At 59.1% G+C, this 24,838-nt stretch overlaps 2 protein-coding genes across 2 annotated transcripts; both read right to left on the bottom strand.

Annotated features, from left to right (window-relative positions):
* Nucleotides 1–330: 330 nt before the first annotated feature.
* TEDC2 (tubulin epsilon and delta complex 2) lies at nt 331–4,718 on the bottom strand. Its single transcript, XM_040254440.1, has 10 exons — nt 4,625–4,718; nt 4,436–4,534; nt 4,140–4,210; nt 3,640–4,042; nt 3,125–3,178; nt 2,449–2,566; nt 2,186–2,285; nt 1,994–2,095; nt 1,169–1,356; nt 331–914 (listed from the first exon to the last, which is right to left on the bottom strand). Exons 1-10 carry the CDS (start codon nt 4,648–4,650, stop codon nt 753–755), a joined length of 1,323 nt encoding a protein of 440 aa, XP_040110374.1. The 5' UTR covers nt 4,651–4,718; the 3' UTR covers nt 331–752.
* Nucleotides 4,719–4,872: 154 nt separating this feature from the next.
* Nucleotides 4,873–23,385, bottom strand: CCNF (cyclin F). Its single transcript, XM_040254427.1, has 17 exons — nt 23,322–23,385; nt 22,124–22,278; nt 20,872–20,978; nt 19,877–19,944; nt 18,378–18,571; nt 17,945–17,998; nt 17,255–17,359; nt 16,893–16,970; nt 15,406–15,557; nt 13,167–13,331; nt 11,338–11,461; nt 10,959–11,139; nt 10,550–10,637; nt 9,295–9,394; nt 9,094–9,221; nt 8,388–8,557; nt 4,873–7,797 (listed from the first exon to the last, which is right to left on the bottom strand). The coding sequence occupies exons 1-17, from the start codon at nt 23,335–23,337 to the stop codon at nt 7,316–7,318; spliced, it is 2,367 nt and encodes a 788-aa protein (XP_040110361.1). The 5' UTR covers nt 23,338–23,385; the 3' UTR covers nt 4,873–7,315.
* Between the last annotated feature and the right edge of the window lie 1,453 nt (nt 23,386–24,838).

Raw genomic sequence — 24,838 nt, 5'->3', positions numbered from 1 at the left:
GGACTCAGTCTGGGGGCCCCACAGCAGCCAGAGCGACAGCACAGGGGCCGGGGGTGGACATGGGCGCCAGGAAGAGACGGCTGTGGGCAGACGGTGGCCGCCGCGCGGTCACTGGCTCTCTGCTCTTTGGGTGAGCCCAGGACGCATCCACGCACTTGTGGGGAGAGGTTTCATGTGTGCAAGAGCTAGAGCAAGCAGTGAGGCCCCGGGGCAGCCCACCTCAAGGGGCCCGGCCCCCTCCCTTCAGTACAAAATGGGTATGCCCGTTCTTGGTAAATATACTTGGTATGTGCTTGGTGAGTAAAAAACACAAAGACAAAAACAAACATGCATCAAGTCCCACCTTCATATGATTTAAAAATACATTCTTTTTAAAGCAGTTTTAATGTCACACAAGTGGCTTATAAGTGTACAGCAAGAGGAAACAGGTAGCTAAGCAAAGTCCCCACAGCCTCTGTTCTCCCAAGCCTGTGGAAGGCAAAGCAAAGCCAAACCCTGACCAGCAGGTTCAGCAAATGTGAGGAAGGCCCTAAGTTCCCCAGAAAGAGCCGGGGGCAGTCCCCGCCAGGTGGAAACCTGGCTTCCCAAAGGGGCACAGGACCCTCTGGGTCCCCCACTCACCGCACCAGTGAAAATGCCCTTGATGCTGATTTGTTTAATTACTAGGAAGGTAGGGGTTCTCGCCAACGGTTGGGCTGGGGGCAGAGCCAGCCTGCCTTGTTGTGGGCTAGGGGCCTGGGGTGGGCCTGGCCTCAGGGAGGGCTCAGTTGGTCGGCAGGCTCATCTTGCAGGACGGTGAGGAAGCGCTGGCCCTCCTCGCAGAGCAGGCAGTGCACAGCCCGGCACAGCGCCAGCCAGGGGCGCCCCAGGGGCTCCTGCTCTCTCAGCAGGGGAAGCAGTTCAGCCATCAGGACCTGGGGGTTGGTGAGGGCCAAGGGCTCAGGGGGGCCTGGCGCACTTGGGGGGACCCAATCTAGGGCAGGAGTCGAGGCACCACACTCCAGTCCCCACTCCACCTCCCAAAGTTCTAGCACATTCACACGTGCCCTCCCCCCCTTCCTTCCCTGGTGGATCTTGGGGGCTGAACCAAGAGGATCAGCCTGGAGTTCTCCCCATGGCCCACGGCTCCTGCACACGCAGTGACCCACGCCCCCGAGTCTGGAAGTACCTTTTCCAGATGGACCTGCTGGTCCAGCATGGCCACCCGCAGCCTGAGGGCTGCCAGGGTCTGCAGCTCCTGGGTGCTGGAGTAGAGAAGCAGCTGGGGGCTCCACACTGGGTCTGCGCCTCCTCCACAGGGCGAGGTGGCCCTGGGGGGCCCCTCAGGCCACAGCCCTTGCGGCTGTTCCACCACCGCTGCAAGGACAGGGGACACCACTCCATGGACAGCAGCCAGGGCTGTTTTTCCCAGGCTTCCACTAGGGGTGCAAAGTCCCCCCTTGCCTCCTGGGTGAAGCCCTGCTGTCCACGAACTCTCTCTTGCAACACCAAGAGTGTGCCAGGATCTCTGATTCTCACAAGAAACTTTCCCATTAAGTGGATAAATGCGCAAGCTACTTAGACTGGTGGGGTCTGTGTGTGGGCAGGGGGGGTGGAGCGGGGGTGCTGCACTGGCCAGCTCCACAGCTTAACTACTGAACACTCAGGATCCCGAAGTGGACATGGGAAGGGCCTGCCTGCCTGCCTACACTCCCCTGGGGTTCAAGTCCCCACACCTCCCTGTTGCTAGAGGACTTTGACACTGACCAGGTTTTCCCGGTGGTTCAGAGGTAAAGAACCTTCCTGCAGTGTAGGAGACACTGGAGACTTTGTTAAGATCTCTGGGTTGGGAAGACCCCTGGAGAAGGAAATGCCAACCCACGCCAGTATTCCTGCCTGGAGAATCCCATGGACAGAGGAGCCTGGCGGGCTAGAGTCAGTCCATAAGGTCCCAACTTAGCAGGCACACACGCACACAGTTCGCCTAGGGGTGGGGGTGGGGGGCGGGCCTCACCTGAACGCAACTCCTGCAGCCTGTGCAGACACTGCCCCGCCAGGGCCTGCAGCCCCTCCAGGGTGAGCAGGCTGCGGTACTCCTGCGTCCAGTCCTTGGGGTCTACACGAGAGCCGGGGGGTCACAGGCCAGGTCCATGAGGGTCCTGAAGCCCTCCCCGTCCCGCCAGAGACCCAACTCGGGACCACTAACCTGCTGTGAGCTCCTCCCTCATTCGAAGCCTCAGCATTGAGCAGGCCTTCTGTAGGCGCCCCACCTCTGCCGCGGTGAGCATTGAGCCGGGCAGGCCTGCCTGCATGTGGGTCAGGGAAACGCCCCCATGGCCAGGCCCCTTCGCTCTCCCCCAGGGCTGGGTCCCAGCCTGGCTCTGGCCCTTCCTGGAGTAGCTCCTCCTTACACTCTAAACCAGGTTCAGAGCCAGAACCTCTGCAATGATCCCACCCCAGCAAGGATACGGCTGTCTGCATTTTCTGGAGGAACTGGGTTTTGGCAGTGGCGGCAGCAGCGGCAGCAGCAGCAGTAGCAGCATCCACAGAATCCCCGGTCTGCATCGAGCTGAGCTGGGCCCACAGGCTGGACGCACACATGGGCAGCCCGCAAACCAGAGAGTAACATGTAATGATGCCAGCCGGCTGGCTGGGGCCCTGGGAAGTAGGCGAGGCCAAAGGGAGGGGCCCAGGGAACTGAGGGGACACTGCCCATGGAAAGGGGACAGAGCTGACCCACTCGGGGAAATACCAGGAGAGAATTCCAAGGGAAAGGGGAGAGAAGCCAGCACTGACTGGGAACCAGAGCTCTGGGCGCTGGGTCCATACCTGGCACAGCGGGTACACCTGAAAGCACCACCTGGCTTAACCCCTACGACACTTCCACAACCTGGGACCTGGGGACACCTGGCGCCCTGCTCAAGGTCTCACAGTGGAGAGGTTGAGCTGGATCCGCGAGAGCAGTCCTAGGGCGGCGGACTCTCCTGATGTGAGAGTGTCACCGCCCAGGAAAGGAAGCAAAAGGGCCTGCAGGCCAATCCTCTGCCTCCCTGCTCTCCCACCCCGCGCCCCCCCCCCACTACTCCCCTGGCTCCCCCTCCCCTCCCGGGGTCCCGCACCCCCACCGAGCTCCCACCAGCCTCACCGAGCATTCCGGGAAGCCGCCTTCCTGAAGGCCTCTGGCAGCCGCAGTAAGGCCCTGTTGGGAAGCTGGCGCTCAGGACAGCTCTGTCCCACTCTGGGGGCTGCAGGCCCCGCTCCCCACTCAGAGCCCAGTGAGGGGTGAGGCTCTCCCGGCCCTCAGACAGGGCTTCCAGAATGACCACGGGAGCCAGCCCAGCTGGGGTCCGCCTGGCAGAGAGGAGAGCAGAGCCCAGGCCATCTCCAGCGCATCTGGAGCCCCCGTATGGGGAACAGGAACAGCCAGGGAGGAGAGAAGGACAAGCCCCAGCACATCAAACATGGCACCGTCACCGCAAACAGTTCCACCTACCAACTTCCGGGCTGGGGACTCATGGAGTGACATCCCGGGGCTCCCCAGGCCCACACCCACTCAGTGCTGGGCCCTCCCTGTCATCCCAAGTCTAGCCTCCTACAGCTGCCCAGGATCTGATCAGGCAGACAGTAGCTCCTCTAGGGAATGTCTGCTGGGGAACTCACCCCTTATCCTTGAGCGTAAAAGCTTCTGGAATCTGAGAAGCAGCCTGGGGGACAATCTGCTGGTCCCTGAGGCCTGCTTCAGTCTTGTTGGCTCCGGCCCCCTGCCCCATATGGGCGCCATCTCCCACCAACAGAAGCCTGCGCCCAGGGAGGTCCTTTGCGGGCACCCAGGGGTGGTGGACACCCCTGGGGAGTTTTGTCTCAGGTGCACGGCTGCCAGTGCAGCGTGAGGTGCTGGGTGGGGCAGAAGCTTTGGTTGCAGTGGAAGCAGACCCAGACTTCAGGCTGGGGGCCTTGACTCCTTCTCCAGCCTTAGAGAGGCCTTTTCTCACTCGTACTGCCTTCTCCAGTGCCTGGGTCAGAAGCTCCAGCTCCTTGAGGTCCTGGGGGCTGGGTGGGCATGCTGTGAAAGCCGAGAGTCAGGTAGAGGCCCCTGATCACTGCCAGCCAGAAGACAGGCAGGGGATGGCACCTGCAGAAGGTGGGGGGCTGAGGTTTACCTGAAGATGGGGCCTCTTCATTAATTTCTGGCCCTGGGGTTGGCTCCGGAGCCGGGGTCTCGGCTGGTTCCCTGCAAGGACACAGGGCAGCCGTGGCAAGGCCAGAGCCCTACAAATCCCCGTAACAGCTTGGCCTAGGAGTGGGCGCCCCGTTCTCGGGGCCTCAGGAAAAGCGGGGGGCACTGGCAGCCCGCAACTCGGCAGTGAGCGCTGAGCCTAGCCTCCCGGCCCGGGGCTCCAAGCAGGGTTCTGACGGCCCGAGGGCTGCCTAGCCGGGTGGTCCCGGGGTCGCGTACCAGACCCGCAGCAGCCGCCGGGAGACTCGCAGGCTCTGCTCCAGCTGCCGTTGTCGCTCGGCGCAGGAGTCCAGGGCGTCCCGCAGCTCGGCCACCAGCCTGGGAGGGAAGCACCGGAGGTTTCAGCGCCCTGCCGTCCTCGGGCCCCGCCGGCCCCCGCCCCCGCCCCTTCAGCGGCGCGGGACCCACCTGCGCGAGCACTCCGCAGGCAGCATCCAAGCGGTCTAAGTCTTCACGAACTGCCGCCGCCAAGAGACCCCGCCCCTTCCGGGCTAGAAGACCGCCCATTCCGGCCTGGCTGCCCAATCCCGGGCCCAGCATCAGGGCCCGCCTTCCCCGATGACAACCCCGCCTCTAGCCCCGCCCCTTGGCCGGAGGGCCGAGCAGTGACCCGCCCCGATCCCCGCCCGGGGGCAGCGGAACGAGCTGGGGGACTTCGGAGGACGCGTAGTTCTGGTTTGGATAACGGGGTAGATGGAGGCCCATTTGGTTCCTTAAGGTCGGCTTCGTCTTTGCATCGAGGGCGCTCTAAAGCAGGGCCCTGGGACCTTGCTGACCCCGGGGCACCTAGCACAGGGCCGGGCACGCGGAGGGACCCATAGATATTTACTGCTGTGGCTGGAGGTGAGGATGACGTGTGTCGGGAGCAGGGACAGGCAGGAGTGTGCACTTGTGGACACGGTGATGACATCCAGGAGTGGGTACCTCGGCAGAGGGGTAGGAGGCCCAGGCGCCAGAGATAGGCACAAGGACCAGTGGGGCTGAGCAGGCGTGCCCGGATGGATGGAACCAGCTGAGGGGGAGCTGGAGGCCAGAGCAGTGGAGGGACAGCAGAGCCTGGTGTCACAGGAGCCTGTCCCAGGAGGGAGTATTCTCGGGAGACACGTGGGGGTGGGGGCGGTGGGGACAAATGCTGGCTGAGAGGAGTGATGCTGGCAGCAGGGTCCATTGTAATTGCATCTAACAAGAAAAAAGGATGAGTGCCAACCCCACAGGGGCCAAGAAATCTCAGGGGAGAACAGGATGGAGGACAGACCTGGGAGGGGGTTTGTTTAAAGATAGAGGGGTGTCCATTTCACTGTTGCTAATAGGAAGGTGCCACAGCAGAGAACAGACGCAAAGGAGGGGAGCTGAGGGTGCTGGGACAAAAGGGGAAAGGGTTGAGCAGGACCCAGGCATCCCTGGGACTGCTGTTAGGGTGGGACAGTCCATCAGCAGCAGCCTGTTTTCTTGCCCAGTATGGGGAGCCTGAAATGAGATTGTCAGAGAGAAAGGAGGGGAGGGGAGCAGACACAGGGAGACCCCAGCCCCAAGTCAGGCAGTATTAGCTCCCCACCAGAGCACTCTCCTGTGTATGCAGGCCGGCCAGGAGAAAGCAGAGAATTTTGGGGTTTTGATAAGGGGCCAAGGGGACAAGGCAGTTCAGACATGCACATCACTCAGCTATTATTATCTTCATCACATTTAATCCTCACAACACCCCTGTGAGGTAGGTACTGTCACCCCATCGTACAGATGAGGAAACTGAGGCTCACACATGCCTAGGGGCACACAGTCGACAGGGAGGTATGCAGTCCCGATGCTGGGATTCCCTTACTCAACCACTGCCTACCCAGGGTGGTCAGAATTCGCCTACAGCAGCAAAAAAGATAGTTCCCACAGGGAGTCAAGAGCCCAGAAAAGCCTCTCCGGGCCAGCGTCTCCTGGTCCCTGTAGTTTTGGTTCAAGAGCATTTGGGGGACACTCCTGGCTAAGTGGTTCTTTCTGGCGTTTCAAGAGGATACAAAAGCGACGGCAGCTGAGTGTTGGGCACAGCCCAGCGGGGAGTGCAGCCAAGGTCATGATTCACAGGGACTCACAAGTTCACCCTCACCCAGCAAGCCGGGCCTCTGGTTCATGTTGTTCCGTGTCTTGGTCACCTCAGATGTTACAAATGACATTTAATTTTTTCCTGGCTAACCTTTCTGGGAAAACTGGTTTTGCATACAGTGTCAGGAGAGCACCAAGGAGTTTGAATCAAATTGTTTAGTTGAGCCTAAATAATGTTGAGAATTTTTAAAAATGTAATACCTTCTATTTTTAATTTTTCTTTTGTTTTTTTCCTGGAGGGATGAAGGATGGAAATAAAGACAGGGAAAGAAATGGCCCAGAAATTCAGTGCAGTGAGAGGGTCATGCAGATACCATCTAGTGGGGACACAGATGGACCATTGCAGGAGAAGGGACAGATTTTTAAAAGGACCTGAGAATATGGGAGGGAGCGAGCCTGTGGCCAAGAATCAAGGCCCTCAAGCCCGGTGTTCAGGCGCAGTCCACCACGGTGCTCGGGGCAGAGCTCCTCCATTGCAGGAGGCACCAGCCCGTGAGGAAAGGAACGCATGCCCAAGGCAGGGCAGTGTGGGCGCAGGGGTGGCAACATGCTCAGGGCTGTCAGCTCTCCCGGGACCCCAGACCAAACAGATGGGGGGACGGGGAGCTGTGTCTGGACACTCGGGCCACACGTGTTCTCAGCTGTGAAAGCTCAGTTCCTGGGGTGCTGGCAGCGGAGGGGATGTTTGCCCAGGACGCGGGCTGAGTTTCCCAGAGGAAGCAAGACAAGACACGGGAGGGGACAGAGACACAGGACTGACATGGCATGGCGTGACTGCTTTGAGGCTAAACCTCCCAAAGAGGAGGAGCTGAGTTTTCGCTGTGCTTTAGAGATTCTGACGGCTTGTGATGGGCTCCCCAGGAGAAAGAGTCCCTGCCCCCGGATCTCCTCTAGGGTCCCCGTGCGAGGCCAGAGGGGATCTGCAGGGATCCATCTTGTCCCCCGCCCCGCACTAGCACAGCAGCAGCACCCCCTCAGCAGACGTCCACTGCGGCTCACGCTCCAACACACTCACAGCTTCAAGAAGCCCAAGTTCATGTCTTCCTCCTCCTCCTCACTGTGGGCGGACAGGTTCTTCCTCTTTACCTGCTGTTGGGGAGCACAGCTCTCCGGGGGGCTGGGGGGTCGACACTGTAAACACGACTTCCGGGCGTGGTGGTGGCAGGGCTGTGTGTTCAAGCTGCTGCCCGTGGGCAGCTCTGAGGTAGACCGGGGGGGCCCCCCCAAGGCGCACCCAGAGTCTGTGGGACTCGCGCTGCTGACAGAGGAGTACCCCGATGTTGTGACGTCCTTGCCCAGTCCCCACCTGCTGCACAGGGGGGGCTCCGGCCCTGCGGTCCGCAGTGCCTGGTGGCCCGGCGCCAGCACCTGTGTGTCCTGGGCCCCCCATGCCTCCTCCGGGCAGGCCTCCTCGTCACTGGACTCCTGGCAGCAGTGCTCCTCTGGACTCAGGTAGACCACAGTGACGTCGAGGACGCCGCTGGGAGCCGTCACTGTGGGAGATGGGGAGACGTCAGGGTGAGCCCCGGTCCAGCCAGGACCCAGGGCAGCCCGGAGTCCCGTCTCAGCCATAGCTCCTCAACCTCGCCGGTCAGTCCCCTTCCCTTTGCTTAAGAAGTCGAGGGCGAGGTGTGTCTTCCAAGCTTGAGGCGACACCCGTGTGACATGGGGAACAGGAAGAAGGGACAACAAATCGTGGCCATCTAATACTTAATCCTGAGTGGACACAGAAATACGCAATTGGAAAATCCATAGACATGGCCTTGAACTGGGCCCTCCAGTTCCCTTCCCCCTGTCTGCAGATGGCTGACCAAACATGGGGATGGAGCCAGGCACAGAACCCAGCAGGGGAGCAAGGGGCACATGGCACAGGATGTTCTAGAAAGATCTTGTTGTGAACGCAGGTGGGTCTGTTCTGTTCCTGCCCCGTGTGGTCCTCCCGGCAGCACAGGTCTGGCCGGGCCACAGCCTGTCCTCCCTGTGGGCTGCAGTGCCGGGTGCTCTGCTTTCCAGGGCTCCTTGGACACGAGCCCCTGCAGCCCCGGCCAGCCCCGCCCGCCGCCCACCGCGGCCCGGGACTCACCGTCACCCTCCTTCTCGCCCTCGCTCTCCTGGTCGCCCTCGTAGCCCGAGCAGTAGTCCAGGCTCCAGTCCAGGAAGCTGCCCAGCAGCGTCTCCTCCTGGCTGGACAGCTCGGCGGTGGGTGTGGTGACGAAGCTGCCCCTGTCCTCCTGGAGGCTGTTCTCCCGCTTCCTGTGGTGGGGGCAGGTGGGAATGCAGTCACAGGCTGCAGTGTCAGGGGGCCCAGCCTGGTCCCTGGCACGCCCCGCCCTGCTCCGTGTGCTGTGAGCACCCAGGAAGTGCCCTCGGAGGCGCACAGCTGATTCGCAGAGGTTGGGCCGGCAGCACAGTGAGGTCCCTACTCATCTGGACTTTGTAGGATGAACAGGAGTTCTTTGCGGGTGTGGGGGGAGCTTATTCCAGGCACCACAGCCAGGACACTGAGATGGAAGAGACGGGTTGAAGGGGACACGTAGGGGGTGACGGGGACCGAGTGCCCCAGCCTCTCATCAGGGTACGGCTGGAGCGCTGGGGTGACATGTGGAGGGCCAGTGTGGCCCCGGGGGGGCTCCACCTGTGCTCAGGACCACCAAGCCCACAGGGAGCTGGGCTGGAGCCACGCAGAGGAGGCAGGGCTGCAGACCGCCGGCCCAGCTGCCGTTTCCGGGGGATCCCCGAGGGCTGCAGGGGTCACACGGGAACCCAGCTGGACCTGCGGGCTCACTCACCGCTTGGTCCTCCTCCCGGAGGGCGAGCTGAGGAAGGCGTGAATATCGCCCGCACTGAGGAAGGGCACAGGTTCCAGGCTCTCCTGTTTCACTCCCAGGGCAGCACACAGCTGGCCGTAGCTCAGCACCTGCAGGGCAGCCAGGGTCAGAGGGCAGGCGAGGCCCCAGGCGGGCGGGCCCGCCACTGGCACCCCTCAGTACCTCTTCCAGGCTGATCTCCTCGTAGCGCTTGTCCTCGAATCGCTGCTTGACGGCAGTGAGAGACACCTGCCTGTAGTCCTTGGGGGCGTCATCGTGGAAGCTACCGATAGAGGGATACGTGAGGGACCGCAAAGGGCGGGGAGTGCTGGCACCGCCCCCAGGCGGCTCAACCTGCAGCCCCCGCTCAGACGGGAGAGGACCGGACGTCCTCCGAGCGGGCTCAGCACCACTGTGCAGACACCCAGCAGTCCGATGGTTAACCTGAGAGGCACCTATGACCTGGCGCCCACTCCTAGGTTTGTCCCCGAGAGAAAGGTGGGCAGAGGTCCAAGCGGAGACCTGGACACAGTCGTCCACAGCAGTGGGGAGACAGAAAACTCCCAAATGTACATCAGTGCACAGATGGAGAAATAAGACGGGGTCTCTCCGCCCAGGGGCTACCTGCACAGTGGAGACACTGTGTAGGTGTGAGCGGCCTCCCACCTACAGGCCTCACGGTGTGTGAGCCCGTGATGAAGCATCCAGAACAGGAAGGAGAGGAGTGTTGCGCGGTGGGGGCTGGTGGGGAGGGGACACCTGGACGTATTAGGGAGGCAGGGCAGGATTCTCGAGGGAGAAGATGTTCTCTGATTGATGGTGGTGATGGCTGCACAACTCTATACCAAAAGCCTGTCGAATTGCACACTTAAAAAAAAGCTTCATTTGTAAATAATTATTTCCAGTTTATCTGGATTGAAAAAACAAAAAAACCAGGGGAAGGTAGCAGGGAGGCAGAATCATCCAGCCCCTTGGGTGGGGGAAGGGGACGCTGAGGCAGCAAGGCCTGAGAAAGGAGGGGGCCCTGGGGGCTTCAGCGCACGCAGTGCAGGTGGGACCGAGTGGGAGGGGCGAGGCTGCCAGCTGGGGTGAGAGGAGAGGCGAAGGGCCGAGGGCCTGAGGCAGGCGCGGCTGGCCTGGGCCTTGGGCTGCAGTCTGCCAACGCCAGCCTCCTGCAGTGAGTTACCGCCGTTGTGGAGAGGCCGTTTTTTCTTATGCTCTACTGTCTGTGAGTTAGGTTTGGGTGGGGAGGAGCTGCTGCCCACACAGCAAATGTTAAAAACGTGTGTGCTAAGTAACATGGCCCTGGAATTTCTAAATGCCAACCCTGAGACCCGCAGCTCACGGCCCAACAGCCCTCCTGTGACGTGAACCCCCTCTGGACCCATGGTGTGGAGGACGTACCCTGTGTGTGGGGCTTGCTTCCTTACACACTTACCACTTCTGATGAAGACTTAAGACACAGGGGATGAGGTCTTCACAGGAGAAGCCGGTGAGGTCCCACAACTGGGTAGTCCAGGGCTGCGCTGGTGAGGGAAGTGGGGGCTGTGGGGCTGCCTTGATGCCCACAGCCCCGGTGGTTCTGGGATGGAGCTTCCTAGGGCTCAGTGCTGAAAAGGCCCTGTGCCCAGGGCACGCATGCCCACTGCGCCCCGTGGGGTAATACCAAGCCACCCCCAGACCAGGGCTCTTAGTCCATCCTGCTGCCTCCTCCTCAGGGGAGAGGAGCACGCCGCTTTGTCTTCCTCCCTCCCCGAGACCCGAGCACCAGCTCCTGACTCCCAGAGACCCTCGCCCACCGGCTCAGCCCGGCTCTGAGAGGCAGGTGGGAAGGACCGGCCGCTTACTCTGCCCGTGCGTCAGCCTCGCCAGCAGCAGGGCAGCTGCAGCCAGGTGGGCTGGGGCGTAGGCGGCCAGGCTGGTGTGCAGCAGGGAGAGCTCACAGAGGAAGCCGCACAGGTGCTGGGTTCTTGGTGCCATGGGGACCAGCGTCAGCAGGACATCCTTGTAATCGACCACGGTGGGGACCTGGGGGGACAGGGCGGTGGACGTGGGGTCTCAGCATGCAGAGGACCCTCTGCCCGCTTGCGGGGAGGCTAGAACGCAGACACACTGCCAGGGCTTCCCTGAGCAGAGAAGCCAGACCCACACACGTGCCCTCTGTTCCTCCCACCCCCTGGCGCAACTCGGCTTTGATTCAGGAGGGAAAGGTGAGCGGCCACTTACCCGGATCTTCCCGTCCAGGGCCGAGATGATCTCGCCCATCATCCTCACCAGGTCCTCATACTTGTACGTGTTGTCTGTGAGCCACACGGCCTCCCGGATTGTCAGGATCTCTTTGCTGATGAACCTGGAGTGTCAACAAGGGATCTGAGCTCGCGCCCCTCAGTGGGCTTTAGGCTTCAGTGATGGGGTGGGGAGTCCAGCGAGTTGACCTGGCTGCCCCCGGCAGGTGAGGTTAACTGGAAAGGTCACAGCCTGTCGGAGAGGCTGAGGGGCAGGGGTGCGAGTGCCACAGGCCTGCGGCAGGGGAGCGGCTAGGCTGCTGGGCACGCAGGTGTTTCTGCACAATCCATCCACGAAGGGTGTAAGCAGCCAATTCTCTTAACCTCCCGACGCATGAGGGTTTGCCCTGCCCTGTGCCAGCTGCTCCGGAGTGAGCATGAACAGCTTTAACCCAGAAGGCAGGCGAGCCAGCAGAACCAGAGGCTGTCTGCAGGTGTGGAGCCGGCCCAGGGTTGGGCCGAGGGACTCGAGCAGTCCCTGCTCTCTCCCCTCTCCCAGCGCCAGCTAGCAGGGGACACGCTGGGCCAGCGGCCTGAGGGCCCCTCCCTGCGCCAGGCTCGCTCTGTAGCTCCCGCAGTGGCTTGGCTGAGAGAGGGCAGGGCAGTGGGGACTGCAGGCACGGGGGGGCAGTGTGTGACGTTGAGGGAGGGGACGTGAGCCTATGCTCAGGCAGCAGCAGGGGCTGCTCTCAGAGTGGAAGGAGGGTTGTCTCAGCCCCTAAAAATCTTTTAAAGCGATCATCTCACGGCTGGTTTCCCGGTCTCTGATGGCAAGGATGTAATCATGCCGTTTAGACCTGGGGAAGCTGGGGACCCGTCATCTGTCAGCCCTCTCTGGTGACAAGACCCAGAGCTCCGGGTTCCGAGGCACATGTGAGAGGTGCCAGACCACGTGTGGCCTGTGCTCACCGGGCCTGAGCCCCACTCCCTCGGCCTGTGGACACCCTGCTTCCCTGGCCACCAGGAAAGCACAGCGCCCAGTTCCCATCAGGGCCACAGGACGGAGCTCGCCGCAGGCGTGGACCTGCTGGCCTCAGGGGCCATGGTAAGTGGCAGAGAGCAAGTCAGTGCCTCAGGCGCCTGCATGAGCTCATGAAGCAGATACACTACACCCCAGTGACACATGCCTCTGGGTCACTGTGCCAAAGATTGACCAGTCCTCCGTAGTTGATGCCACTGTGTGCAGCAAGCCTGCCTCTCACCCCCTAAGCCTTACAAACACTGCCCAGGCGATGGCAGACCATGTAGGAGAAAGCTGGTTTAAAACACAAAAAAATGCAACATGTATGGTGGGACGTGCCACCCACGCTGTGTCCACAGGCAAAACTGGGCGGAGAGGTGCTGGTTTTAGGAAGGTGGACTTCCGTGAAACTTAAGATGGCCTACAGGAAGAGCCAGAACTGCCACCTCTGAGGAGCGCACATCCTGTCCACGGTTAGGAGAGGGGGTGAACCTGGCTGGACGTGGGTCTCTGGACACAGAGCTGACAGCCTGACTCAGAAGGGCAGCCGACTGTGGCCTCCCTCATCTCCGTGTTGCCCTCGGGCCAGGGGAACAGGGTTCCTGCTCAAGCGAGGCCGCCACATGGGATGAGCAGCAGCTGCCGGAGCATGGAGGGTCAGCCCTGTCGCCCCTGTGTGGGGAGGACCACCCGCTCTGGGCACCCCTGAAATTAGAACCCCGTTATTATGAGGTGGGGTGCCGGGGGCCTGTTTGTCCCACTGAGAAGCCTGCCTGTGACCTGGGCAGGGCCGGCTGGGGGTTTCTCACCGGGTGCAGATGACCATGCAGGCAATGCCCAGCAGCTGCAGCCGGTACCGGGGCACCAGCCGCCTCCGCAGGTATCGGTCCACACACTCCACGGTCAGGTGGAGACACAGGCTCGAAAAGTCCTTCATGGTAGCGACCTCCACCAGCCAGTCGATGAGGATATATCTATAGGAAAAGCGCTGCGCCTGAACACCAGGCAGAGCCTCTGGGGGCCCCGAGCCTCACGGGGTCCCGTCTCCTGCCCCCCGAGCCTCACAGGGTCCCGTCTCCCGCTCCCGGAGCCTCACGGGGTCCTATCTCCCACTCCCCGAACCTCCACGGGTCCCGTCTCCCAGTCCCGCCCAGCCATCCATCCGGAGGGTAAGCGGTCACTTCAGGCGTCATGGGCTTATGCCAGCAGCCATCCGAGGGGCTGGGGGCCCCACTGCTCCTGACTTGGTTCCTGGGAGGCAGGTGGGCACACACGTGTGGACCCTGCCCACCCCTACCCTGGGGCCCCTTGGCATTGGATGAGCCTGGACCATCACTTATAAGTGAGCAGAGCGGGTCTGCTCTGGAGACTGGGGACTGGTCACAGGCCAAAGGTTACTATCCTGGAAACCTGTCTCCTCTCTGAAGAACTCTCACTGTGGGGTCATTTGTCACAACCCCCTGCAGTTGAGCAAAGAGCCAGGAATGCAGCCCAAGCAGCATGCACTGAGCCCGGGCACTCGAGCTCTCAGCCACCAGGCAACCACGACGGAGGGCTCGGGCTGCAGAGCTAGCAGACACAGGGTTCCTCCTCCTCGATGGTGCCAAGGCCAAGCCGGGACACTGACGTCACAGGGGACGCTGCACGCAGCGGCAAAGATGCCCGGACGGGGTGGACAAAGGAGAGGAGACAGGAGAAAGGAAGCCAGAGAGATGGGCCATGATGGTGAGGGGCTCTGTGCAGCCAGACAGGAGCGTGTTTCTCAAGCAGAGGGAAGGCGCAGGGGGGTGAGGGCAGAGTGAGCGGGGGAGTGGAGGGGTGGCCGGGAGGAGTGCCCAGCGGTATGAGGGTCACACCAGCCACGACTGGGAGCAGAGGACGATGCTCCCTGCACGGACACCCTAGATAAACACAATGATCAGACAAAAACTGGCCAACCGAACCATACACTTTAAAGTGGTTAAACCCGAAACTAATGTTGGAAATCAATTATAACTCAGCTAAAGAAAAGGAAGAAGTCAGCTGTTGTCTGACATGGAGGAAAACAGACAGATGCTCAACTTGGGGCTGAAATAATATTATGTTATTATTTCAATAAAACTACTTTAGCTCTTGAAAAGCAGAAAAGGTTAAGTTTACGTTAACCCTCACTCCCAACACACAAAAGGAATATCAAAAGTGTCCCCCCACCCCCACCCGCCAAAAAAAGGGCAGACTGGGAAGGCACAAGGCAGGAGGGGCACAGCAGTGCAGGTCCAGGACTCAGGAGCACAGCAGCTTGGGACTCCTCTGGTGGTCCAGTGGCTGAGACTCCGAGCTCCCAACCTCCCAGTGCAGGGGGCCTGGGTTCGATCCCTGGTCAGGGAACTGTATCCCACATGCTGCAACTAAGAGATCCTGCATGCTGCAACTAAGGCCTGGTGCAGCCAGATAAATTAATTAATTAAAAAAGAAAAAAAAAGGCATAGCAGCTTGGTGACACTGAATGTGGGAGCAAGGGACACTGCAGCCCTGCTGTGAGCGGAGACCTGGCCGCACAGCCAGGGCCTGCCCGTCATACATCTAAAACACACTTGAAATCCCTAGCACGAGCTTAGAAAATTATTCACATTTTCCACTTTGCTTTCTAACATGTTCTGTGATTGTAACAGTGTGTCATCTCCAAACTTCAGAGGAGAATGGACTTGTGGGAAGAGGCAGGTCATGGGGTTCCAAGGCTGGAGGCCCCCACTTCCCCTGCTGATGCTGATGCGCGTGAGGATGGGTTGGAAAGAAAAGGTAGCTTTTCTGGCATCATTTTAGAAAGATGTTTAAAGTGGTTTAACACTTTCTGAGGCCTAAAAAGGGAAACTGGAGAGAACAGACACTCATATGGGACTTTTTTTTTCCCCCAAAGCCCTAGGTAACTCGGGCATTACTGGTTTTAGAAAACACACACACACACATGTGCACGCATGTACACACACACACAGGGGGATCCCGGTGGGGCTGACAACACAGCAGGCCTGTCACAGGACCTCGTCACTGTGGGCAGTTTGGGCCCCTTACCTCATCGTGTCATTGAGCCCCTTCTGGACAGAGAAGACCCTCTGCTTATTGACAGCGTGGGAGGCCTGGAACAACTGGCAGACTATCTCACTGGAGGCTTTTGCTTCCAATCCGAGCTGGTGTCCGTGTGCACAGGCTTTGGCTAGAGACAGCTGTGGGCAGAAGAGTCGTGGGGTGAGCAGGGGCCAGGGCCTTCCTGTCTGTCAACACCCTGGCCCACTTATACCCTCTAAGCCTGCTGGAACAGGAGGGCCAAGCTTTTACTTATGCTTTTGGAAGTAACTAGTAAGTCACAGTAGAATGTTTAAAAGGGACAAGAGGTAGAGAACGGGAGGTCAGCCCCTTCTTGCCCTGTCCTTCCTCTGAGGGGGTTTCTGTTGGCTTTGTCGCCTGGGGGGCCACCGCTGTGCAGGCTTCTTGCCCTGTCCTTCCTCTGAGGGGGATTCCTGTAAGCTTTGTCGCCTGGGGGGCTGCTGCTGTGCAGCCTTGAGTGCCTTCTGCTCATGCGGCCGACCCCCAGGTGCTGCCTGTGCCCTGACGCTTTCTGGAAGACCTGCTCAGATTGCCACCCCACTCAGAGAACACTGAAGACTATCTTATCACATCTTGGCCGGCACAAACTGCTCTCCTTGAAAAGGTTTATTTTCAGAAGTTACTAGCTAGCCACTCAGAAGCAAAGAATACGTGTGTGTGATCTGCTCGTGGGATCAGTCATGAGTTCTCTAAACGGGCGCCTTTCCAATGAGCAGTGAGGTCAAACCTGCCCCATATTTTGACGGCTTGTATTTACTCCCTTGATTCTGAGCATACTGAGGCCCCGGGTACTTCTATGGGGCCTTACTGTTCTTACTGATTAGTCTGACCTTGTCTTAGAAACACACTGTTGATGGTTACGTTTCTTGTAAACGTGCTGGTTCCTTTCTGGACACAAACGTTATAGTGGCCTGTGATGTATCAGGTGGGCATCCCTGCTGGGGACTTGGTCCCAAGTTTTTAAGGGCCAGTGACTGAAGCCCCAACTTGCTGGGGTCACAGGCACCAGCTTGGCCAAGGGGAACTTCCTCTGATTTGTCTGGAAATAGTGACTTCCTTACAGCTGCACAGGGATAGTGTCTGTTGAATGCCAACTACAACCCTCCAACGTCCAGGTCCAACGCTGGACAACCTGGTGAGGGGTCAGATACTGGAAAGAGGATAGTGTGCCTCATGCCAATCTGCTCTAAGGAGCCTCAGGTGCCGCTGCCAAGATGTTGTCCCCGCAGGCCAGCTTTAAGGAGCTGTCCACACTCTGACAGCAGCTGTGGTTAGTCCACAGCATGTAGAAATGACGAGGCTGGCTGTCTTCGGTGCCATGGGCAAAGCGTTCCCAGGCTGCCCTCCCTGCACACCTCAGAGCTGACCCCGCCCCTGCCCCCCCTAGGAGCCTGGCAGCCCCGCCCTGGGATCCCAGAGAGGAGGCATTGAGACCAAGCTGGCTCCCAGCTCACCTGCGCTTCCCAGCAGCCTTTGGCAGCAAAGTCCCTGAGCTTCCGGAAGCTGTGGAGGCACCGTCCGGGGTCTAGCATCTGTCAATGTGAGATGCCCTTACATGGGTGTGTCTCTGGAGGAACGCAGAACCAACCCTGGGGTTCTTCAGTGTTCCCCCAAGACCCCCAGAGGGGGCCCAGCTGGGCCTTTCTTCTGGCCCTTCTTACCCTGAGTGGTGGTGGTCATTCCCAGGGTAGAGCTGAGAGCAGCCCCGGGGGGCCCAGGAGGACCCCCTGTGCTGGCAGACCCTTGACCAGGGCTGCTCTGAGACTGCGCATCTGGCCAGCGTCACCCACGCTCTCCCAGACCTGGGCCCACTCACGTCCATCCGCCTGTCACTCTCCCAGAGGAGGTATGAGCTGGTCAGACACCCCTGGTTAGCAGACTCTTCAAACAGGTTCCGGGCCTGCTTCTGTTTCTCTTCATCCTAGAATAAGTAACCACACACGCAGTGCTCAACTTTAATAAAATGAGTTAACTAAATCAGCGGAGAAACAACTTCCCTGAAGATACGCGATATGAGAATCACGTGGCTGGAGCCCACAAGCTCTGCCCTCCTGCCCTGCCTCCTCCTGCCCTGCCTCCTCCTGCCAGGGCCCGCATGGTGACGGAGGTGGGGGGTGGGGGAGATCCCCAAGGCCTCCGGCTCCTCGCTCACACCCCAGATCCCTCCCTGCTGTGGTCAGAGCGCCTGTCGCCAGAGGCCACCACCCTCCCCGAATTGCTGCAGGGGGGCCTTGCACGCTCGTGCAGTGGAGGGAGCCACCCAAGTGGGCCAGGAAGCAAGCGGGCCCGTCCTGCCCATCAGACGCTCTGGCTCCACCGGCTGCACAGACAGGGCTCTAGTCTGGGAGACCTGGGGGCCTCCTCCCACGGCCCCTCGTGAGCGTCCCAGTCCTTGGTGTTTATAGCTGCCGGAGAGGCGAGCAGCACAGAGCCGCAGACCTGCTGTGCCCGGTGCCCACCTGGGCTACGACGCCGAGCAGCACAGGGGGCGGGCGAGGGGACTCACCTCGAAGAGACTCAGCACCCTCCCCAGGCAGTGAAGTATGGACGCCCTGTGGGTCTAGAGAAGGAAGGGTGACTGTCGGTGGGGAACTTCCTGGGGCCCCCCTCGATCCCCGCCACACCCTCTGTGCAGGTCCTCTTGCTCCCCAGCTGGCCTCGACTCCAGGCTTCCCCCAACCTCGTCTCGGAGCCTCTGGCCGTCCTTCTCCATGGGCACCCCATCTACAGCCCTGCCCTGCCCCCAGGCCCCCAAGCCTGGCTCTGCCGTCTCCCCGCCTGCTGGTCGTTTGCAGACGCTCCCGTATTCGCACTGGTTTCGGAGCCTCCGCTGCCCTCAAGTCCCTGACTTCACACGGTCCACAGCATCTCCCCTCGGGGCTGTCTCAGCTCCTGGGACCCTGTGGGGTGCCCCAGCTGCACCCCGGGATGGGACTCACTTTCTGTAGCTGGCACTCTGCCCTGAGGCTCTCGTGAACCACAGCCTTGCAGCAGCTCCCGGACACCGACCAAGGCGGGCGGATGAAGAGCCAGATGAAGGGTGCAGCGCCCACGTTCAGCCGCTCGGCCAGGCTGAAGTAGCGAGAGGCCCTCAGGCCGTTCACTTCCGCCCGGGCCTCGTCAGACACCGACACTGCAGAAATGGACAGAGCGAGCCAGGATGTCTCTGGGGGCGGGCACAGCAGTCCCTCCAGTCCTTACGGAAAGTCTAGGGCCTTATGCCGCTGCCACGCGAGGTTGCTGGTGTTTTAGGGCAGAAGAGTCAGGATGGGGGCTCCATGCTTTTCTTCCTGTGTCCCGTGAACCAAGTGCCCTGTGGCTCCTCCCACAGCCTGAAGTCTGAAAATCCAGGAAGGTGCCCCCCACCCCCGATCCCATGGAGGCATCACAGACCCACCCTCCTGTGGGCAACTGCTGCCCAGCCCCTGGTTAATGGGGGTTTCTTTCTGGGGTGACAAGAACATTTCAAAACGAGTGGTGTTGGTCGCACAGCTCTGTGAAGACACCGACTGGGCTGTACACTTGGATGGGTGAGCTGAACGGTGGGAATTCTCTGCACAATGCCGGATGATGGGATGATCAGATGACGGGAGGGTGGATGGCTCATCGTCTCCACGTCAACAGTCCAGTCAACCAACTATAACTGGGGCGACCTCTCAGCAAGATGCCAGGTCTTTTAGAAGCAGATAAATGGCGGACATACTCAAGACTTTATGTGTTTTGGGAGCTGGGATAGGACCAGGTGCAGGCTCGTTCCTTAGTGAGCCCAGCATACCAGCAGGAGTCGGGAGAGAGGGTCATATCAGGCTCTTTTGAGGAGCACCTGCCCCTGGGGTTGAAGGAATCTAGGTACCAGGCTGGCTTTGGCCTGCTTGAACTTGCCTCCCGCCGAGGGCTTTGGCTCTTTCCCTGTGTTACTGACACCAGGCATCAGGCATGCTGTGACCACCACCCCAAGTCCCTCAGACGAGCTGTGGCCAAGGAGTGGAGCTGGGGTCTACTCGTGGGCTACGGTGTTCACTAGGGAGCCAGGAGGGCTGGCTCAGCTGAGAAGTTCCCATTCCGAGTCCCTGTTTAGAGCCACTCATTGTCAATCGAAATTAAAGGCTCATTAAAGTAAGAGGTGACCCCCCCGACCTACAGAATCAAAGCTCATCAATGGGTCCCTGAGCAGGACACCTCTCTGACACAGCTCCCAAGATACAATGGTACACAGCCAGACACGGGCAAGGGCTTATGTGAGTTCTATTTTTCTTTTTTTTCTGACTGCAGTGTATGGCATGTGGGATCTTAATTCCTCAACCAGGGATTGAACCTATGCCCACTGTAGTAGAAGCTCGGAGTCTTAACCCTGGACCACCAGGAAAGTCCCTAGCGCTTGTTCTAAAGTGTCAACACCAAGCAGGGCGAGGCCAGCCCCAGACCCAGCAGCACTTACAGCCTTCGTTGTAGAGGTAGGCAATGCCCAGCTTCACGGCAGCTTCAAAGTTCCCTTTTTCAGCAGCCCTGGAACAACAGGAACGTGAAACACTGTATGATTTTGTTCTATTAAGGTTACGTTCTACCACAGCCCCTGAAACTACAGTACTTACTTTCTGAACAGAAACTTTTTTCTGGTCATGCGACTAAATATCTATTATCCATGACACACTACAACACGGATGAGCCTTAAAACATGCTCAGGCAAAAGAGTCACAACAGGCCACACAGTGTATGACCCCACTCGTAGGAGATGCCCGGGACAGGCAAATACATGGAGACAGACAATAGATGCGAGGTTGTCTAGGGTCTGGATTACTATTGGGAAGATAGGGACGGACTACGAATGGTTGTGCGGCTTCATCCAGGGGTCATGAGAAGGTCCTGAAGTTAGACAGTGTGGATGATTGCACAATGCTGTGAATATATTAAAAACCACTTGATCAGTACATTCTAAGTGGGTGGGCTGTATGGTTCGTGGACTATGTCTCAGGCAGCCTGCCCGTGACCACGGGCACACTGTGTGGCTCCTGGCCTCTCTGGCTCTTCCTCCAGGTCTGTCGGAGGGGGTGGGATCAGCCAGGGAATGTAATGCACTAGGATTCAAACCACATGGTCCTGACCAAAGTAAGAGAAATAAGAAGTTTCCACGTGCAGGTGACCTGCATCTGAGCCACACGGGATGGGTCACAGCCGAAGCAGACCTTCCGGAAGCACCACTGTGACTAATGAGTGGCAGGTCTGAGCTGGGGTGCGGATGACCCATGACCGTGCTGGAAGTCATGTGACTCGTGGGTGAGGTCTACACGCTCAGTCACTCCCTGGGGGATATGGTGTTGGCAGAGGGCTACGAGCAGAAGGAAAACCATGGCCAGGTCCAGCCCTGAGACAGACTGGCACGGCGGGGAAGGCCAGGAGTGAGAGGAAGCCCGGCTGCTCTTGGGTGCAAGATACCTTTCAAAGAGCTTCAGGTTCCCCGGAGAAGGCCACAGCTCCTGGAAGCTGGCGCATGCCCACACGCTAGCATGGTTGTCCACCAGGTACTTCAGGTGGGAATGTACCTGAGGAACAACGGGAGTGGGGTGGGGGGTTATCAAGGGGCTACGGGAAGGCCCGCTTCTGGAGCTGTTGAAGACAGGGTTAGACAGACGTAGGATCTCCTGTCTCCCTCTGACCCTACCAGTAAGGCCTCCTGGGCTCTGTGTATCAAACTAACTAGCAGTTGCTTTGAACAGAGAAAAGAAATCAGACACAACTTTCTCTGTGGTTCTAAAGGTGGGGACAGGTCCTGGAAGTGGGGGTAAGCACCAGGCTGAGAAACGGGATATAATGCTATATACTTGCAATGACCAGGGAAACCGACTCTAAGGCTAACGGGTAGGTCAGAAATCTGTTTTGCTAGTGGGAACACAGCTGGAACCTGGGCGGTCAACGGGGGCACTAGCAAGCATTTTAAGTGCAAAAGCTCCCACTGCCATTGGAAATGGCACCTGCAGATGTTATGAACACAATGGAGGCAGGTTTGGGAGTCAGACAAATGGGTTCTTGTAGGTGTTCCCCCACTAATTTGCTGGATGCCCTTGGTTAAGTGGCTCAGGGTGAGGCTGCAGTTCTGATATCTGCACAATAAGGCCCAGAGTCCCTTTCAGCACTGGATATTATATGAGATTTGTCCTCATAAGAGCTTCCCTGGTGACTCAGACGGTAAAGAATCTGCCTGCAATGCAGGAGGCCAAGGTTCAATCCCTGGGTCAGGACGATCCCCTGGAAAAGGAAATGGCTACCCACTCCAGTGTTCTTGCCTGAAGAATCCCATGGACAGAGGAGCCTGGTGGGCTATAGTCCATGGGATCACAGAGTTGAACACAACTGAACAACTAACACTTCTACTTCACACCATCCTCAAGAACATACTCTTTTTCTTCTTAACACTGTCCCGTATCTTGAGGGATTCAAATCTCACTGCCAGGAAAAGGTACTTTCTCTGTTAAAATAAACACTGCAAAGAGCGGACTCAAACCTTGGTGTCCTATGTTTTTGCTTTCCTGTCGTCAGAACAACCTCAAATGTCTACTACCAACATCACCGTTGTGGATCATCTACCCTCATCGGTAGCCAGAGTTTTTGTTCTGACATTTGAGACATGAAGCCTTCGCGGTAAAATCAACAATGCCAGGGCTGACACTGTGTTCATCTGACAACTTACAGCTCGGACAGCGAGGATATCTCCAACAGAAAGCCATTTCAGGATATGAAAGAGCGCATCTTCAGGGAGATTCAAGATTGTGAGGTTTCGAGGTCTCCTTCTTATTCTCCGCTTTGAAGGATAACAGAAACACTTGGCACACCTACAGTGGATCACTTAAGAAAACAAATCAGAGTGGTTTAAGTGATGTGTGGGAAATGAATTGTGCTGATATGAAAAGTTACATCTGAACATGTTTTAACAGTTACTGGTCCTCTGCCCCAGCCATAGTTACAGTCCCAAAGATTAAATAAAGAAGTGGTAGTGGTATAAGAGACATCTTCATTCATTCAAATTATTCGATAAATGTTCACAGTAAGTAGTACTCATGTAAGCTGGCCATTGGGAAACCGTCTGACCCAGAGCCCAGATAACAACGAGGAAGCAAGGAAGAGCAGACGGTGTTGATGATGATTAGCCAGGGAGACGCCTGGACTCTAGCTGATTTCTTTGCTTCTATTTGCACACATGACTAAAACATGAAATGTTAATAAGGATTTGAACAATCAGGTTTTCGAGTTCAAATTCAGAGGGTCCGCCCTGCAGAGAAGCCAAGGGTGGACTTGGAGGGCAGGCCAGTCCCAGCTCTGTGGATGTCAGAGCTGTCCCGCCAGTCTCAGGGTCCTCTGAGACCGTGACAGGGGGTCCTTCCAACTTAAACTCCAGTAACTCTTTCCTCCTTCCAAGCAGAGGAGCTTGTGGCAGAAGGAGCCATCCCTGGCGCTTCACCCGGTTCTTCATCCGCTCCTTCCTCCAGTCCCCACGGGAGGTGGCTGCTCCACCACCGGCAAGCTCCCTGCTCAGAGCGTCTTCCTGCCCTCTCCCCTCGTTCCTCACCCGGGCTTCCCATCAGTAATTAACCTAACGCGAAAGCCCAGCGCATACGCAGCTCGACCAATCTTCGCCTTTTGCCCCATTTTCCTCACTCCCTTGCCCTAGGACAGCCACGGTATAACCACGGAAACCTGGGCGGCGCTCACGGCCCTGCACAGGTGGCGGTCCCCTCGCGCCGCTTTCTCGCGGAGCCGGGGGCCGCTGGGTATTTAAACCGCGCGCCGGGTAGGCGCCGTCGGGACGATCCGAACCCGGGGCTGAAAGGCTCAAGCTGGCCCCACTCAGTCTGGAGGCCACTCCACCGCGCCCTGCGCCCCGCGCTCACCGCCTCCGCTCCCCATCGCCGTCGCCGCTGCCGTGGCCGCCGCCGCCGCTGTAGCCGCCAGACCCGCCCGCGGGCCCAGAGCGCGCCTCCCCACGCAGGCGCAGGCCCGCCCGCCTCCCGCCTGAGTTTTCAAACGCGCCGGGAGTTCCCATTGGCCCACTACGGGGGGCGAGCGCCACTACCCCATCGGGCTCCGCCCCTAGCCACGCCCCCTCGGCATCGGGCGCCCGCGACTGGCTGCTCCAGGATGCGAATTCGAACGCCGGCTGTTGATTGGTGGAGCCTGCGAGGCCGCCCCGCCTCCCAAGCACGGGCTGGGGTCAGAAGGAGCGCGGCTCCGGGGCAGCCGGCAGTGGAATTCCTGGTTTCGCTCCGACACGCGTTGACCTGCCCTCTTCTGGGATTCGGCCTTGCCGCTGAGTCGGCGGCAGAGATCCCGGCGACCAGGGCCCATGGCGCACAGTGGGTTGTCAGTGAAGGTCTGAGCGGACCGGCAGCGCCTCCGAGCCCGGGGTCTCTGAGCGCGGACCCCGACGCGGTTTTCGACCTGCGTGGACGCAGGCGAGCGGGCGCCCGCGGGAGGCACCTCACCAAGGCTGCCCCCTGACCTTAGTGGCCCGCACCCTGAGGCCGAAGGCCCTGCCTCCCGTCCTTGCTTCAGGCGAGGAGACCCTTGGTTCTGTGCCGCGCCGCTGTTGGTATAGATCACAGGGCAGAAACAGGCCTGGGTGATTCATTCAGCGCATCTGACTCCTTCCCTTGAAACACGGCTCACCCTGGACCCCTCCATCCCTCCCAGGGCAAGCCGTCAGCGTGTCACCCGGGCCTTGTCAGTCTTCAGCATCTCCTCGCGGTCAATTGGGAGCCCACTAAGACAGAAGAGCACGCCTGCTTGCTTTAGTGGCTGCAACACTCTGTTCACCCAGGTATTAGGCAGTGCCCACCCGGCCTTGTCTTTCAGGAACCAGCTCACACCCCACCTCCTCCGTGAGACATTCTGACAAGGAAAGAAATGCAACTTCTGGGAGAAGTGCTTGATGGCCAAGGACACAGTGGTTTTTCCCAGAGAAGCCAGGGAATCTGGGTCAAGGCTCTCTTCTTACCCTCTTCCCAAGGCCTCAAACTGCTCTGTGCCCACACCCCTCACTCACGCTGCTCTCTGAACTCCATCAGGGTACTGGTTCTGTGCTCAGCAGCTGAACACACACAGGACCCGAGGTGCCAAGCCTCCAAGCCAGTCTGGAGTAGGAGACAAGTGAACAGATGATCACAGCGTGGCCATGAGGCCCTGGAAGCCAGGAGTGAGTAGGTGGGGGTGGTGTGTGCAGAAGAAGAGTGGGTAGAGCAAAGCAAGCCTGGGGCCTGCTCCACACGGGGAGGGGGGGGACGGTGGGGGGGTATCCTCCAGGCCTGAAGGCTTTCAGCCTTCCTCACACACCTGTGTTCCCACTCACTACAGTTTCCTGTTTGGTACTTTTTGTCCTCCCCCTGCACTGTTAAATTTGTTGCTAAACGCC

Source organism: Oryx dammah, unplaced genomic scaffold, assembly GCF_014754425.2.
Source record: "Oryx dammah isolate SB20612 unplaced genomic scaffold, SCBI_Odam_1.1 HiC_scaffold_2, whole genome shotgun sequence".
Taxonomy (NCBI): domain Eukaryota; kingdom Metazoa; phylum Chordata; class Mammalia; order Artiodactyla; family Bovidae; genus Oryx; species Oryx dammah.
This window is presented reverse-complemented; position numbering and strand designations above follow the sequence as displayed.